General features: G+C 41.1%; 1 protein-coding gene across 1 annotated transcript in view; it reads left to right on the top strand.

Annotated features, from left to right (window-relative positions):
* Window positions 1-17667, top strand: part of MRAP2 (melanocortin 2 receptor accessory protein 2) — a 48522-nt gene extending 30855 nt beyond the window's left edge. The window contains exons 3-4 of the mRNA XM_004773591.3: window positions 3487-3586; window positions 16108-17667. Coding sequence (XP_004773648.1) covers window positions 3487-3586; window positions 16108-16501 — 494 coding nt within the window. The 3' untranslated portion in view covers window positions 16502-17667. The remainder of the gene's footprint in view (window positions 1-3486; window positions 3587-16107) is intronic.

Genomic DNA, 17667 nt, shown 5'->3' with positions numbered 1-17667 from the left:
CTGGCCTCACTGGAGCTTTACTCTCTATAAACCTTTATTTTGAATCCTTCTCAGGGAGGGGTGCTTTGGAGAGGGCCAGGTTCTCTGCTTTCCCTCTTTGACTGCCATGCCCATGTCTAGGAAACATGGTATATAAATAAAAGTGCAGGAGAGTTTAGATTTGCCTGGGTCAAGATGGGGACCTCTGATACTCCCTGAAAGGGGTTCGGGGTAAAAAAGTGCCCTAGGGTCAGGCCATGTGACACAGGATGAGGGAGAGGAAAATTAATGGAAATAACTAGAGGAAGCAAAATTCTGTTTGAAGAGGAATGTGAGTAAACAGAGCCACTCGAGGCATATTGTAATAGGATATGTAGATGCCATATTATCAAGGAAGCATTTGGAAATGCCGTTGGACCACTGGCATTCTCAAGTTCTAACTATCGCCCTGATCCTCCCTCACTTGCTCCCCCATGACATCAAGGAAGGCTGTGACTGTCTCATGCCCCACAGTATTGTTGCCTTTTGATCAGCTTCCTGGGGTGCTAGGAAGGCAAAGGGAAGGAACTAGGCTGGATTAAAGGCACCCCTCCTCCATCTCTGCCCACCCTGAGCTAGAGAAGCGAAGAAGTCTCTGCCATTGTTTGCAGGGCAAAAACTGTCCTAATGCGAACACCTTCCAATGTGAATCAAGGTGACAAGGTTAAATTCTCAACTGAGAACTTCAGTATAATTCTTGCATATACTTTAGAACTTGCTTTTGCTCTGCAGGCTGTTGATGAAGTACAGCATGCTGAACCATCTTTATCAGTGTGGTGGGACTTTCCAGGCTGTGTCTCCAGGACTGAGGTGTTATTCTTGAATGTTGGTTGCACTTGTGTACACGTGTTTTTTTGGTATTCATCCTTTTGTCCTTTTTAGGCTTCATTTTCACTATGTTATAAGGCAAAGTCTACAATTTCTATTGCTTTGGCACTCTGAGTCCAGGGAAAGATACATTAGTTTTGTGTCCAAAGCACTGAATGAACATGGTTGAATAAAAATGAACTTCAGGGCAATCCTATATGTAGAATGAAATATGAATTATTCAGAATAAATTGCCAATCTGACTTCTTAACTTTAGAAAAAGGGCAATACATGATTTAATTAGAATGATGCTTTGCACTGAAACACATTAAATGTTTTTTTAATTTAATGTGTTTTTTTTTAATTTCTAAGCATTCTCACTGTAATCTCATGTAGGGGAACTTCTTAGAACAGATAAGAAAATGTGAAGTATTTTTTACCATTCTGACTGGTGTGAGGTGGTGAGGATGTGGGGAAAGGGGAACTCCCTTAAAATTGCTAGTGGCAATGCAAGCTTGTTTGGGCAATCTGGAAAACAGCTTGGCAGTTCCTCAAGAAGATAAAAACAAGCTACCCTACAACCCAGCAATTACACTACTAGGTATTTACCCGAAGGATACAAATACAGTGATCTGAAGGGACACTTGCACCCCAATGTTTATAGCAGCAATGTCCACAATAGCCAAGACAGGGGAAGAGCCCAGATGTTCATCGATAGATGAATGGATAAAGAAGATGTAGTGTCTATATACAATGGAATATTACTCAGCCATCAAAAAATGAAATATTGCCATTTGCAATGACATGGAGGGAACTGGAGGGTATTATGCTAAGTGAAATAAATCAATCAGAGAAAGGCAGTTATCGTATGATTTCACTCATATGTGGAATTTAAGAAACAAAACAGAAGATCATAGGGGAAGGGAGGGAAAAAAGTAAGACAAAATCATAAGAGACTCTTATCCTTAGGAAACAAACAGGGTTGTTGCAGGGGAGGTGGATGGGTGATGGGCATTAAGGAGAGCACTCGATAAAATGAGCCCTCGATAAAATGAGCCCTCGGTGTTATATACAACTGATGAACCACTATATTCTACCTCTGAAACTAATAATGTACTATATGTTAATTAATTGAAGGTAATTAAAAATAACTTTAAAAAAGAAAGAAAATGTAAAATGATTCAATTTTGGTGCCTTCCCCAGATCTGAGACCCTAACGTGTATGTGCCAGTTTTTGTAGACTAACCAGTCTCATCCCTGTCCCAAGGATGTATACTTGTGACTATTAACCAAGATAAGATCAAGGAAGGGCCCTTGTAGAGAAGCATAAGCATGTTATGGGGTTCGAAGGAGGGAAAAAACACATCACTTGGGGAAGTTAGTCCAGGCTTTGTGAGGGAGATGGTGTAAGGAATGGTCTTTTTTTTTTTTTTTTTTAAGATTTTATGTATTTATTTGACAGAGAGATACATAGCGAGAGAGGAAACACAAATAGAGGGAGTGGCAGAGGGAGAAGTAGGCCTCCTGCCAAGGAGCCCATGTGGGACTCCATCCCAGGACCCTGGGATCATGACCCCAGCTGAAGGCAGACACTTAATGACTTACCACCCAGGAGCCTCAAGGAATGGTCTTTGAAGGATGGATAGACTTATTAGCTCTATGTTGGGGAAAATTGTTCCAGCCAGGTGAGGATAAGAGCCCCTGAAAAGGTGTGGATCTTAGGAAGTTATGGCTAAGAATTAAGGTAAATACAGAGACACAGTGTTCCCTTGTCTAATTGGAAACATGGGTTTTAAAGTACAGGTAAGCTGAGAGAGATTGATGGTAATTTTAACCATAATAGCTGGCAAATATGGGGTACATTTTTCTCAGATGCCAGACATTGTAGAAAGTGATTTACATATGGAATCTCTTTTAATTTGGAAAAGGTCAGGGCTATTTTTGCCGAAGAATTTTTTTGTTTCTATTGCTTTGTTTTTGCTTTGCTGAATAATTTTTCATAAAGGAACAACATTAACAGAGTTGTCATAAAGTAGGTTCATACAGAGATGAGACAGAGGGAAAGACACAAGATAGGGAGAGCACTCAGAAGGTGATTTGTACGTTCTCCTCAAGAATTAATGAGGACTTGAGTTATTCCAGTATGAATGTAAGTGAAAATACAAAATTGGGTTGGTTTGAATGAGAATTAATTTTCTTTTTTTAAGTAGGCTCCATACCCGTGTGGGCTTGAACTCACAACCTTGACATCAAGAGTTACATGTTGGGTCAGCTAGGTGCCCCCAGAATTTATTTTAAGTTTCGTATTGCAATCTCTGCTAAAAAAGATTTTTTCTAACTCGGGACACTTACGTGGAAACTTAAGGACCTAGATGATCTACCGTCTTTCTGGGGTTCCTTCACTAAGATACGGGAAAAAAAGAGTCAACAAGGCCAAAGTCTCTCAGTGTCCTCTTGGGACAGAAACCCTGCAGCACACAGGATCTTCCCTCTCCCTCATTCCTTACATCTTATCTGTCCCCAGTTGACTAATGGGTCAAGATTGTCTTATCATATTGTTAACTTTCTTCTCTTATTTCATGTAATGAAAAAATCAGATTCCTTGAATGTTCAAGTTTTAAGCTGTTATGAAATGCTAATCCCAGTATTAACTGTTTACAGATTCCATTGTGATTGGATTTTGGGTTGGTCTGGCTGTCTTCGTGATTTTCATGTTTTTTGTGCTGATTTTGTTGACCAAGACAGGAGCACCACACCAGGAGTAAGTTTGGGTCTTTCCTAAATATCTATTAAGCCCCGTGGGAACTAAATAAATAGACATACTGTCCAGGGCTGGGGTTGCTTCCAGTGGGGGAAAAAGGGGCTGGTTATGGATTTACTACTGCCTGTACCCAGTTGCCTTTGGGTGGAATCACCTTCCTCCTGGCACTTTGCCTCTTGGCTCTGGGGCTTGTTTTCAAGAAGATCCTTGTGAACCTAGGTTTCACAGTGATCTAGGCCTGATTTTTATTTTGAAATGTTTATTAATTAGGTTGTATTTTCTCCTATTCCCAGAAGAATTTGGGTGACTTACGAGACCAAAAATAGTGGGGAAGAAAAAAAGATAGTAGCAAAATGGGATGAAAACCAGTTATTTATTTATTTATTCATTTATTTTCATTTATTAATTTATTCATTCTATAAATATTTTCTAGGTAACTATGTGCTACATATTATACTAAGTGACAGGAAGTAAATTAGTTACTAATTAAGAAAATTCAAGAAAATTAGAGTATGCTAGGATCTATATTAATCTATGATGTAGTTTTTAATTAAGTTAAAAAGAAATTTAATTAATTAATTAAGAATTGATTTAAATAAAAAATATTTTTGTTATGTTATGTTAGTCACCATACAGTATGTCATTAGTTTTTGATGCAGTGTTCCATGATTCATTGTTTGCATATAACACCCAGTGCTCCAAGCAATATGTTGTTTTTTTTTTTTTAAGATTATTTATTTATTTATTTGACAGACACAGAATACAAGTAAGCAGAGAGGCAGGCAGAGAAAGAGGAGGAAGCAGGCTCCCAGCTGAGCAGAGAGCCCAATGTGGGGCTCGATCCCAGGATCTGGGATCATGACCTGAGCCAAAGGCGGGGGCTTTAACCCACTGAGCCACCCAGGTGCCCCCCACGCAATATGTTTTTAAAAAAAACATTTCAAGGAGCAGAGAAATAGTTACAACTGGGTACTCCGTTGAATTATTGACAATAAAACAGTGAGTTCAACACTGAGCTTCCTTGAAGCTAGGATAAAAAGAGAAACACCAAGAATTATATAATTCTCAGGGCAGGATAAAGAACATTTGTGTTGGGCCTCGGATTTATGGAGGAAATGATTACATGACTCTTAAAGAACATTGTGTAACATCAGAAGGTGTTTTTTCAGTTGTGGATTGCAAAAAACTAAGAAATGTTTTCGAGGATTTTTATTATCCCAACTCTTCAAAAAAGCAAGAAATAACATATGTTGAATACCTTTTTAGTCAGTCCCAACCAGCAGAGATAGCACACTCCATATAGGTAATTGGAAGAGCTTTCGATGACAAGACTATCCCCGAGTTGTGGCCAGATGGAAAGATAATCCGACAGGACAGTGCAGGGTCCCCCAGGTGACCAACACTGAGGAACAGGTACCAGCCACCCTAGATCTGAAGGGGACCCAGGAGTTTCGTGAAAAGGGTGGCCGAAAGGAGCTGTGACTTTGGGTTGAAGGACAGAGCTAGCCCGATGGGACCCATCTCAGGGAGGGACCCCAAACCCATCTCAGGGAGGGACCCCAAAATAAATACCAAGTCCTTATTTTCCTTCTTCCTTCCACCTCTTACCATCGCTCTCCATGGGCTGACCACAGGGGCACAACCAGCAGCCAGTCTCCTCCAACAGAGGTCAGTTTTCTAAGCCACAGAGCGCACAGCAGCAGGCAGAATGGCAGAGAGCGGCCTGGGAGAGTAAGTGGAAGAAATGTAGCACATATCCTACCATTTTCCATCTAGTCGCCCTCCTACTCCGCATAGCCTGGCAACAGGGTTCTCCCCATTGTCGTATCTCCTCACACTCTCTCCCGTGGCTGTTGTTCAGTCTTCAGCCTGCACTTGCGTACTGTAACAAGTTCCTGGGGAAAGGGAGCGGTTCTGCTCTTCACTCAGCTATTTTCAGACATTAAGGTGCAGAAAAAAAAAAGTTAAACACATTTTAAATGGAAGGAAAATAACATTTATTGAAGCCTACGGAGACATCTGGTTGAGAATCTCTTTAACAGCCACTGAAAAACCACTAAAAAGACAGGGAACTTCCCTTTCTTCTGTGGGCTCATAAAAATCCGTGCATGCCTTTGCTTCTGTTATACTGGTCCAGGGAATTTGAAAATAGGGTGTGGGTTGCAACAGTGGTAAGAAAAGCAGAGGACAGACTTAGGTTAGGGAACACCTCATGGAGTGGTCAGTGAACAGCAGCACTGTGATCTTCCTTTTCTTCAAAGGGACAGATTTTCGCAGAACTGTTGGGATGTGTTTGCTTGATATAGGACGCACGTGATCTTTACGCTTGAAAACGCCCTACCCACAAAGAAAACATGACTTCACGTCATGATTAACTTTATACACCAAGCTATCGAGGCCATGATACCGAAATAGTTGATCAAATATTATTCTAGGCATTTCTGCATTTATGTTTTTCATTGAGTTAACATTTAAATCAGTAGACTGAGGAAAGCAGAACATCCTCCGTCATGTGAGTGGGTTTCATCCAATCAATCATTGGAAAGCCTCCCTTGAAAGAGAATGACGTCTCTCAAGCAGAGAGGAATTCCCACTGAAGATTGCCCACAGCCTCCTTCTGCAGCTCTTCCCTGGGGCTCCAGCCCGCCAGCTTACCTGGCAGATTTTGGACTTGCTAGCCTCCACAGTCCACGTGAACCAGTTCCTTAAAATAAAAAATTAAATTAAAATAAATTAATAGGGGCGCCTGGGTGGCTCAGTGGGTTAAGCCGCTGCCTTCGGCTCAGGTCATGATCTCAGGGTCCTAGGATCGAGCCCCGCATCGGGCTCTCTGCTCAGCAGGGAGCCTGCTTCCTCCTCTCTCTCTCTCTCTGCCTGCCTCTCTGCCTACTTGTGATCTCTCTCTGTCAAATAAATAAATAAAATCTTTAAAAAAAAAAAAATAAAATAAAATAAATTAATATATTTAAATAATTAAAATAAATCTCTCTCAGATACACACACACACACACTCTCTCTCTCTCTCTCACACACACACACACACACTCACACACTCTGGTTGTTTTTGTCTCTCTGGAGCCCTCTGATCCATCTCCTTAATCTGTCACAGTGACCCTGGGTAGCTGAGACTGTTTCCAGTCTTTCAATTGGCAGTTCAGTCCTCCTGCTAGCTGGGTTTTCTGAATAATCTGAATGATATAAGATGGTGGTTCTGAATAATCTCAATGATATAAGAGCGGTTATTGTAATTCTGTGCTTTTTAATGAGGTTAAGGAGAAAGTCTAACCTTTTTTTGACTTCAATAAATGGATCAGCCCTCGGGGCCGCATTGTAGATGCTTTTTTGAGTCTGCGGCAGTATAAGACATGGCGTTTGGTTGCTTTATATCATAATAGAAGCCTGAAAGAAACAGACATGAGGCAAAAATCAGTTAAAGAGGTTTTTAGATCTTAGTAAATTTGACATTCATTTGGCAGAAATTTTCTCTAAAGGAGACATTATTTTTTTCCACTTGGTCAGCTTTAATCTAAAACAACCAATTTAAGCTTCCCTGTGTGATAATTAGGCGTGGAGGAAAGAATGATAAATCACTGAGAATAATAAGAGCTTTTTAAAAAATATTTACCATATGCTAGGGTCTGCTCATCCCCTTATTTTTGTAATCTCACTAAGTCCTCACAGAAAGATGAAGTAAATCTTTTAGGCATTCCAACTTCACACTTGTCTGACGTCTCACAGGTAAAAACAACTATTGGTCCAGGCCTCAAACACAAACCTCGTGGACTCAGAAGTTCTTATTATTAACCACTACAGGAATGATCTTGTGTTGGTAATTTTTAATCTCTTCCTTCTCCAGAACTAAAGATACTAGCAACCAATCACATTTGTTTCCTTCTGTCACTTATTGGACCATGCGTGGGTTCTGGAGTCAAACATTTCCGGATTGACTTACTGAGACTTTGGGCTGGATTCTTAACCTCTCCTGGCCTGAAATTCCTCTTGTATAAAAATAAAATAGTATCTGCCTCCTCGGATTATTATTATTTAAAAATTTTATTTATTTATTTGACAGAGAGAGAGACTGTGAGAGAGGGAACACAAGCAGGGGGAGTGGGAGAGAGAGAAGCAGGCTTCCAAAGGAGCAGGGAGCCCGATGCAGGACTCGATCCCAGGATCGTGGGATCATGAGCTGAGCTGAAGGCAGATGCTTAACAGCCAAGCCACCCAGGCGTCCCTGCCTCTGAGGATTATTGTAAAGGCTCAATGAGCTGACACCTGTGGAATGGCTTGCACAGGCTGGATTCACGGTGGTACTCAGAGAAGGGTAGTCCCTCCCTGGCTTGCTGGTTGGAGGTCCTGCTGAGAGCTGCGGGTCTTGGTAAATAGGAAGAGGGAGAACAACAAGAAACCCATGCTCCCATGGGACAGCCAGGCCCTAAGCGTTCACATTTTATCTGCACTTGGGAGTTCTCTACCCCAGCCTCATCTTGGGTGTGTCTCTCAGGCAAATGGTGGGATGATTTTAGAAAGGAGGCTAAGGAGAGAGTCTTGGTAATTGGTCAGAAAAACTAATGTGTCTGCTTTGCACATCAGGCTCTCTGCGTGGTTTGTCACAAAGAACAGTTACTTACTCAAGTAAGATGTCAGGCAGCATCCTTTTGAAATATGACTCCAACACTCTGGTTAATATCCCTGATCGAGTCTGCAAGTTCAGATTGGACTAGTGCTGAGTTTACTGCTTAACTGTCTTTCTCTCCATGGAGGTATTTCAGGCCAGGATGTGCATCTCCTTAAAAGTAGTAACACGCAAGGATGGTAGCTGCCACAACCCATGCTTCTCATCCTTGTTCCCATGCCCACAGAGACATCACTAATCAGCTGTGCTATCAACCTATAAAGCTGAGACTTGGCCTCAGAATTGTTTTCAAAACATCACTTGGGGGACACTTGGGTGGCTCAGTCGGTTGAGCATCTAACTCTTGATTTTGGCTCCACTTGTGATTTCAGGGACCTGAGATCAAGCCCTAAGTGGGAGTCTGCTCGGATGCTTTCTCTCCCTCTGCCCTCCCCTTACTGTGCTCACATGTGGGCTCGTGCATGCTCTCTCTCAAAATAAATAAATAAATCTTTAAAAAAAAAACAAAAACATCTTTAAACAAACAAACAAAAAAACACAAAAAAATATTTAAAACAACAAGAACAACAACAACAAAAACAACCCAAAACAACCCTTTGGGCAGCCATCAGGAATCAATCACAGTTTACTCAATAGAGAATATGTGTTTGCCGTCTCTGGCTGGACCTTCATTTAACAGTGTTGGATGGTGGGAGTTGAGATCCATTCACTCCACAGAGCCAATGACATCACAATAACATGGACAAGTTGTTTCCCTGAAGATTTCACATTGGGATCATATCAGCATAAGAACTTCAATTCTGGAGTCACTGGCTTCTCAAGGGCTTTGGCGAAGAATGGGAATGTATAATAATCAGACGAGGTAATGAGACGGTAACAAACAGCTCCTCAGACTTTGGTATGACACAAGACATGGTTATTTCTTACTCAAGCTGCATGTTTGCCGAGGGTCAGCAACAGGTGGATAGAAGCTTCTTGGCTTGTATCTGCAGTGTCTCCAGCACTCAGCCTCCTGGGTTCCTTTAACAGGGAAGAGCATCTGCAGAGATCTCACAACCGCCCTTCTGCTCTTCAGCCAGGAAATGGCGCACATTCCTTCCTCCCAGCAGCTCATTGGCCAGAACGAACCACACCCATGCACTGCCCAGGCTGAGAAGGGTAATCTGTGGGCCCAGAAGAAGAGAACCAGAACTAGAGAACACTGCTAGTAAAGTATACTGCAGAGGAAAAAAGACTATTATAAAGCTGACATCACCTTTCTTAAAAGCTTTTAGGCCCAAGAAACAGCTTTAATGGGGATTATTTTTCTTATGGAATATTTGCTGCTGTGTGGGGGGGAAGGGGAGCCAAAAAATCCCCTCTTACCTGGATCCTTTATGGACGATGAAGATAAAAAACCATTTCCTCCTGCTTTCTCAGCTAAGGGGCCATTTACTGTGTGTGATTTCCTGTTAAAGCATTATAGCCCCATTATCATAAATCTGCCAGAGAGAGAGTAACAGAAAAGGCTTGGATCACATTTTTATGTCTACTATTTTGGACTTCCTAAAAAAACTATCAAACCCCAGATATCATATGCCTCAAATACCCTCCTTTTGTAGCCTTTCCTAAGAGCACCTTGTCCAAGTGGGGATGTTCTTCATTTTTGAGTGAGTGCAGAATTGTTTGTGTGTGACCTTAGAGAAATGGAAATTTCTCTAAAAAAATTGTAAATTGTTGAATTGCAATTTACCTAAATATGGCACCGCTAAAAGATGGGTACAGTGCACCTAAAAGCTTATAGCAAGAAAGTATCAGTGCTCAGTGTTTTTGACAATGACCAAGGTCCAAAGGAACTAGTTGGCAAGGTGCAGACATGGTGTGTATTCCTGAGGAAGCCCTGACATTTCGTGAGATCTACCACCATTGACAGGTAGAAAACCTATGTCATGTATCAGATTCAGTTACTTTTAATTTCCCATCAGTTAAGTGATGCTTATTGAGTGCACAGCTATGGCTTGCTCAGGACTCTGCGGAGGGTTGTTGTAATGCAGTAAACTCTTTCTTGCCCCCAGAGAGACTGACATCTTCCTAGTAAGTGAGAACTAGCACCTATAGCCACCAAAAGGCACGTCCACACCCAGACAGAAGGACCGGCACCTCTAGGGCTTGTTACATGAGAGAAAGCTTTCAGCACATCTCCGTAAATATTAGTGGTTATTATTGTTTTCTTATTAGTTGTTAATCACAGAGATTTCACTCTTTGTAGGTCATTGTTTAGCTTAACGCACCTGTAAAAGACCACTGGGAATGACTTCTGAAAGTCCGGATTGCCCACCACTTTTCCTGAGCAAGGCAAACCTGAAGACAATCGTGGGCATGCTAAGACTCAGCATAGCAGAAATACTTCATTTGTAAAAATTGTAATAACTCTGGAAAAATCCCTAGAGGAATAACCTGGAGCATTATAGGTGTTTTCCTTCTCCAAATGGAAGTGAGAGATTCTGTCCACCTGACCTGATTTATCTCTTGGGCACAGAGGAAGGAGCACTGTGCTTAACACTGGGGGAGGCTGTGTCTTTCATGGGAACCAGGGCTTCAGGCCACCTGCAGACACAGCTGTTCAGGACACTCACTGAGGCTCTAATGACTGCGAGGCTTTTCAGGAGATGCAAAGATGGATAGAATATAGACAGCGGTGTAGAAGAGAAGAAGGGCTGTGCATAAATAGCTTTGCCATGAGGCAGGAAGAGATGCATCTTGTTAGTGAAGTACAGCAGGAGGGAAGGACTCTGTCCTTCCCATTGGGAGGTCAGAGAGTCTCCCTAGAGACAGTGACATTTGTGTTGGGTGGCGAAGAAGATATTTGACTTTGATGGACAGAAGGGCCCATCAAGCAGGAGGAACAGCACAAGCAAAGCACAGAGACAGACAGTCCTGAGCACATCTGGGGATGGTCAGGTGCCATATGGCTGGACTATAGGGTTAGCAAGGGGACTCTGGTGGAAGAGCACACCAGAAAGACTGGTTGATGCAAGGGTGGGGAGTCTGAGCTGACCAGGTGGAGAGTCTGGGGAGCTGGTGAAAGTTTGTGAGCTGAGGAATATCATAGGAATAATGGCAATCAGTGCAGGTACCAAAGGACTGGGTGTTAGAGGCTCTCTGTTCAGGTATAGAAAATTCCCCAGGGGCAGGGAATACAAGACCAAACCCATGGGGAGAAGAAGGAAAAACCAAGAATCAGAACAGTCTGAACAGTCTCTTTATTCCGGCTTGTGCAGTTTAGTAAGGTTGCAACAAATAGGTTAAGTCTCAGTTGCATTTTTTTTACAAGATGAAAATGAGGAATAACAAACTCCTAAAACAAAGAAATGAACAGGATTTCAAGGCTAACTGTCCTATCAGAATAAACTATTATAATTTTTAAACAGTTAAGATGACACAGGAGAACTTCTCTTGAACACACTAGCTAGATCATCAATTTCATGATGACAAGATCTAGAATAGGTAGGAATGGAAGAAAAACAATAAAAAATGCTAAAATTATTGGTGATTCTAAATTTTCTGACAAATTGTCTTGGTTTGTTCAGGCTGCTATAGAAGAGTACTGTAGACTAGGAGGCTTATAAATAATATAAATCTGTTTCTTATGGTTTTGGAGGCTGAAAGTTCAAAGTGCTGGCATATTCAGTATCTGGCTCACAGATGGTAGACTTTTCACTGTGTCTTCGCTGTGTCTTCACATAAAGCGAGGGGTCTTGCTTGAGGCTCTTTATAAGGACACTAATCCTATTCATTAAGGTTAAATATCCTTTTTCTTTGCTATATTTCAACATAGCAATTTTGGAGGGACACAGACATAATGGCCTATAGCACAAATATTCTTCAGTGTTCTCTCTTTTCCTTGTGAGAGCTTATGACATGGTATTAATTCCAAGTCAAGTAAACATCTCAAAGCTACTCTTCTTTCAGTGTTTCAGTTTTTGAAGCTTCTGGCTGCTGGATTTACCTGTAATTTGAATCAAGGTAGAATTTAAGATGTTTGACCCTTGTATTTTTTCATTTTCCCAGTTGTAACCAAAGCCGTAGGAGAATGAGTTGACTTCAGACTCTCCTAACTGATCTAATAGGTGCTGTAGAGCATCGTTTTCCCCTATGCCAGCTTCATTTGAGAGTATGAGAAAGTCAGAACTTTGTTGTCATTTCAACAGTCTTTATAGCATCTTTATCAGGAGTTGACACCATCTCAAGAATCCAATTTCTTTGCTCAACCATTAGAAGCTCCTCATCCTTTCAAGTTTGGATCCCCAGTCCCATCTTCAGCTCCACTTCTATTCCAGCTCTCTTGCCATTTCTACCACATCCACAGTTACTTCCTCTACAGAAATCTTGAAGCTCTCAAAGTCATTCATGAACATTGGAGTCAGTTTCTCCCAAACTCCTGTTCATATTGATTTTTTAAACTCCTTTTCATAAATCATCAATATTTTTAGTGGCATCTAGAATGGTGAATGCTTGGGAGGTTTTGACTTGTCTATGCCTAGATCCACCAGAGGAGTCACTATCTGCCACAGCAATAGCCTTATGAAATGTGTTTCTTAAAAAGTAAGACTTGAAAGTCAAAATTTCTCCTGATTCATGAGCTGCAGAATGGATGTCATGTTAGTGGGCATGGAAACAACATGAATCTTGTTTCTGTAAATGTCCATCAGAGCTCTTGGGTGATCAAGTACATTATCAGTGATCAGTGTTATTTGGAAAGGAATCTTTATTTTAGCAGTAGGTCTCAACAGTGAGCTTAAGATATTCACTAACAATGTTGTAAACAGATGTGCTGTCATCTAGCCTTTGTTGTTCCATTTATAGAGCACAGGCAGAGTAGATTTAGCATAAACTCCTTAGTGCCACAGGATTTTCAGAATAGTGCATGATAGTGATGTCAGTATCAAGTCACCAGCTGCATTAGCCCTTGACAAGAGAGTCAGCCAGTCCTTTGAAGCCAGGCATTGACTTCTCTTCTCTAACTATTAAAGTCCTAGATGGCATCTTCTTCCGATAGAAGTCCGTTTCGTCTGCACCAAAAATCTGTTTAGTGTAGCCACCTGCATTAATGATATCAGCTAGACCTTCAGGATAACTTGCTGCAGCTTCTACACCAGCACCTGCCACTTCTCCCTGCCCTTTGATGTTATGGAGATGGTTGTTTTTCCTTAAACCTCATGAGCCAACCTCTGCTAACTTCAGGCTTTCTCTCTGAAGTCTCCTCAAGTCTCTCAGCCTTCACAGATTTGAAGAGAGTTAGGGCCTTGCTCTGGATTAGGCTTTGGTTGAAGGGAATCTTGTCACTGGTTTGGTCATCTATCCCGATCATTAAAACTTCCTCCATATTGGCAATATGGCTGTTTTACTTTCTTAGCATTGGTGTGTTCAGTGAAGCAGCACTTTCAATTTCTTTCAAGAACTTTTTCCTTTGCCTTCACAACCTGGTTAACTGTTTGGTGCAAAAGGACTAGCTTTTGGTCTGTCTTGGTTTTTGACGTGTCTTCCTTGGTATGCTTAACCATTTTTAGCTTTTGATTGAAAGTGAGAGATGTGTAACTCTTCCTTTCACTTACACTTAGGGCCAGTGGAGGGTTATGAATTGGCACAATTTCAATATCATTCTGTCTCAGGAAATAGGGAGGCCCAAGAAAAGGGAGAGATATTGGGAAGGCTGGTCAGTGAAGCAGTCAAGACACAACATGTATCAGTTGAGTTTGCCATCCTGTGTGGGCGCAGTTCAGGGTGCCCCAAAACCAATTAAGAGAGTAACTTTAAAAATCACTAATCACAGATCACCATAACAAATGTAATAATGATAAAAAGGTTTGAACTATTGCAAGAATTACTGAAATGTGACAGAAAGTGAACAAATGCTGTTGGAAAAATGGGGCTGATCGACTTCTCAGACACAGCGTTGCCACAAACCTTCAATTTGTAAAAAATACAGTATTGTGAAATGTAATGAAATGAAAAGCAGTAAAATGAGGTTTGCCTGTGTTCTATTTTTTTGATGCTATTGTGAAGGGAATTTTTTTTCTTATTGTCTATTGCTGTGTAAAGTAAATTGAAAGGGAAGTCTTTTAAATGACAGTGGTGGATCAACTGGATAAACTTAAAAATGAACCTTGATCCCTATCTCAACATGCATCATATGCCCACAGTAAAAGCTCCTAGAAGAGCTCTATCCAAGAGAACTTTTATGATGTTGTAACTATTCTCTGTGCTGTCGAATTAGGTAACCCTGGGCCACATGTAGCTACTGGGCACTTGAAATGTGGATGATATAATGGAGATACTGAATTTTATTTTACTTAATTTAAATTTAAATAGTCCCCTGTGGCTAGTGGTTATTATATTGGACACCCTACTTCTAGAAGAAAGCATAGAAGAATATTGTCATGAGTTTAGGGTAGGCAATTATTTCTTAGAAATGATATAAAAAGCACTAAATATAAAATAAAAAAATTAATAACTTGAGATTAACTGAAATTTAAAGCTGCTGCTCATCAAAAGACATCTTAAAAATGAAAATGCAATCTGAAGGGAGACAAACCATAAAAGGCTCTTAATCTCACAAAACAAACTTGAGAGTTGCCGGTGGGAGAAGGGGAGGGAGAGGGTGGTTGGGTTATGGACATTGGGGAAGATATGTGCTATGGTGAGTGCTGCAAAATGTGTAAACCTGGTGATTCATAGACCTGTACCCCTAGAGTTAATAATACATTATATGTGAATAAAAAAATAAAAAATTTTAAAAAATAAAATGCAAGTCACAGATCAAGAGAAAATGTTTGCAATACATTTGACAAAGGACTTGTATTAAAAATGTGTTATGAAACAATCACAAATTGGTAACAAAAATAAACAATCCAATTTTTTAAATGTGCAAAAGGCTCATATAGAAACTTCACAAAAGAAGATAAACCAATAGCCAGCAAATACATTCAAAGGTGATCAACATTGCTAGATACCAGAGAAATGCACATTCAAATCCTGACAAGATGCCATTTCTCTCCCACTAGCGTGACTAACTTGAATAGACTGACATCATCAAATGTTGACAAGGATGAGGAGTAACTGGAACTCCATACTTTGTGGTAGGGTGTAAAATGGCAGAGCCACTTTTGGAAAACTGCAGTTTCATAAAAAGTCAAGCATAGATCTACTGTGTGACCCAGTAATTCTACTCTTAGGTATTTACTCAAGAGCAATAAAAATGTATATCTACAAAGAAACTTACCCAGAACGTTCTTAGCAGCCCTAAGCACAACAGTGCCAAATTGTCAACAACCCAGATGCCCTTTAATTGAACAAATAAACAAATTGTAATAAATTTATATGATGAAATATCACTAAGCAAGAAGGATAAACTATTATTATACGAAACAACATGGACCAAGGAAAAGAATTCAGGCACAGGAGGCTATATATTGTATCAATTTGTATGAATTTCAGAAACAGGCTAAACTAGCCTGTGGTGATAAAAATCAAAATGTTACCTATAGGAGGTGGAAATTGATGGGAAGTTCAAGAATAGACAAAAGCTTATCAATAGAAATCAAGATCAAGGCAGTGTTACCTAAAGGGGATAGAAACTGAATGGAAAGAAACTTTCTAGGAGAGTATTCATTTGAAAGAGAGAAAGAGAACATGCGTGCAGGGGGGCAGTGTGATGGTGCTCCCTGATGGCACACACATGCAGATGGTAGGGCCCGATCTCAGGACCCTGGGATCATGACCAGAGCTGAAACCAAGAGTCGGACACTGAACCGACTGAGCCACCCAGGCACCCCCCAAAACCATGATTTCTGAATGTGACTGAGCTGGTGTGTAAAGCAGTCTTATCTTTTCCTTCTCCTTACAGCAATGCAGAATCTTCAGAGAAGAGATTCAGAATGAATAGCTTTGTGTCAGACTTTGGAAGACCACTGGAGCCAGATAAGGTGTTTTCTCGACAGGGCAATGAGGAATCCAGGTCTCTCTTTCATTGCTACATCAATGAAATGGAACACTTGGATAAGGCTAAAGCTTGTCAACAGACCACAGCCCTTAACAGCAGTGTTCAAATCCAGGAAGCCATTAGAAGCAATGGGCGGCCAGAGGAGGAGCTGAACAGGCTCATGAAGTTTGACATCCCCAACTTTGTGAACACAGACCAGAACTCCTCCTTTGGAGAGGATGATCTTCTGATTTCAGAGCCACCTATTGTTCTAGAAAATAAGCCAGTTTCCCAGACCTCACACAAAGACCTGGACTGAGAAACTACTCTGTAAAGTGTCTTCCTGAAGATGTTGGGTGTGTCTTTGTAAAGCAAGAAATCTCCATTCACCAGAATTGTTTGTGTGGTGAAGGGGAGGGTTATGAGAGACAGAGACAGGAAGAGAGAAGAGAACCGAATAAGCTCAGAAAAGAACTGAATAAGCTCAGTTTCTGTGCCTTTCAACACAGTTCAGGCTTCTTGGGGAAAAAAAGTTTACACAGTCTCATCCTCCTTGTTGAAGAATTTGACCACATACTCTGTGTCAATGTTTTTGAGTGGCGGTTAGCATACTGCATTCCAGTCTGGTCCTGCTACTACCATGCTTTACCTTTAGCAGTTGCTTTACCTCTCTGGGCTGCCACGTGGTTAACTGTAATGTGAGGAATCTGGAGTAGGTGATTCATCCCAGCTCGAATATTTTGTGAATTTGAGACTTTGTATCCAGAAGAGGCTGCAGTGTTCATAAAGCAGTGTAAGGTAGGGGACTGCCTCCTATCTCTTGTAGGATCCCCCATGTCTGTCCCTTCCACACAACCCTTAACTGAATCCAACTTTTATCAGGGGGCTAAGCCTCTGTGGGGATGTCAGAAGATTCATCTCAGTCACTGTGGCCAATATTTCTGTTGGGTGTACTGAATTAGCTCTTCTGAGACCCTCTGGCCACCCATGCTAAACCCTACAGACGACAGCCTTGCCTCTCCTCTCCTGGAGTGAGTACCGATCCATAGTACATTGCATGACATTCCTGTCCCCAGAAATGTAGTGAAGGTTGTCAGCTGAGGTGGTAAATGGGTTGTAAATTCCCCAGCAACAGATACGCAGAGTAACTGGATGTGACACAGAGTTAATTTCATGAAGGAATCCAATCTGCATGCTGGTATTGGGGAAAAACTTGGTTTTGCATACATGGTTGCATGCACAGCCAGCTGCTAATCTCTGGGTGGCATTTTTATTATGAATTTGCTCACCACCTGTCTTGCTTAAGCTAAAAAATAAATGCATTTGATTGCACAGGAATTTTCTCTGGTTCTTTGTTTTCACACATCCAGATTTTTCATTTCCTTTAAAAAATTATCCCATGTTTCTAATGCTTCCTAATTTCTATCATCTCGAGGAGCCCATGGTCTGAGTCATGCATCAGATTTCATTTATTCTGCGGAAAGA

The sequence above is a fragment of the Mustela putorius genome, unplaced genomic scaffold, assembly GCF_011764305.1.
Source record: "Mustela putorius furo isolate JIRA1106 unplaced genomic scaffold, ASM1176430v1.1 tig00000166_pilon_pilon_pilon, whole genome shotgun sequence".
NCBI lineage: Eukaryota > Metazoa > Chordata > Mammalia > Carnivora > Mustelidae > Mustela > Mustela putorius.
Note: the sequence above shows the minus strand (reverse complement) of the source record. Positions and strands in the feature narration are given on the sequence as shown.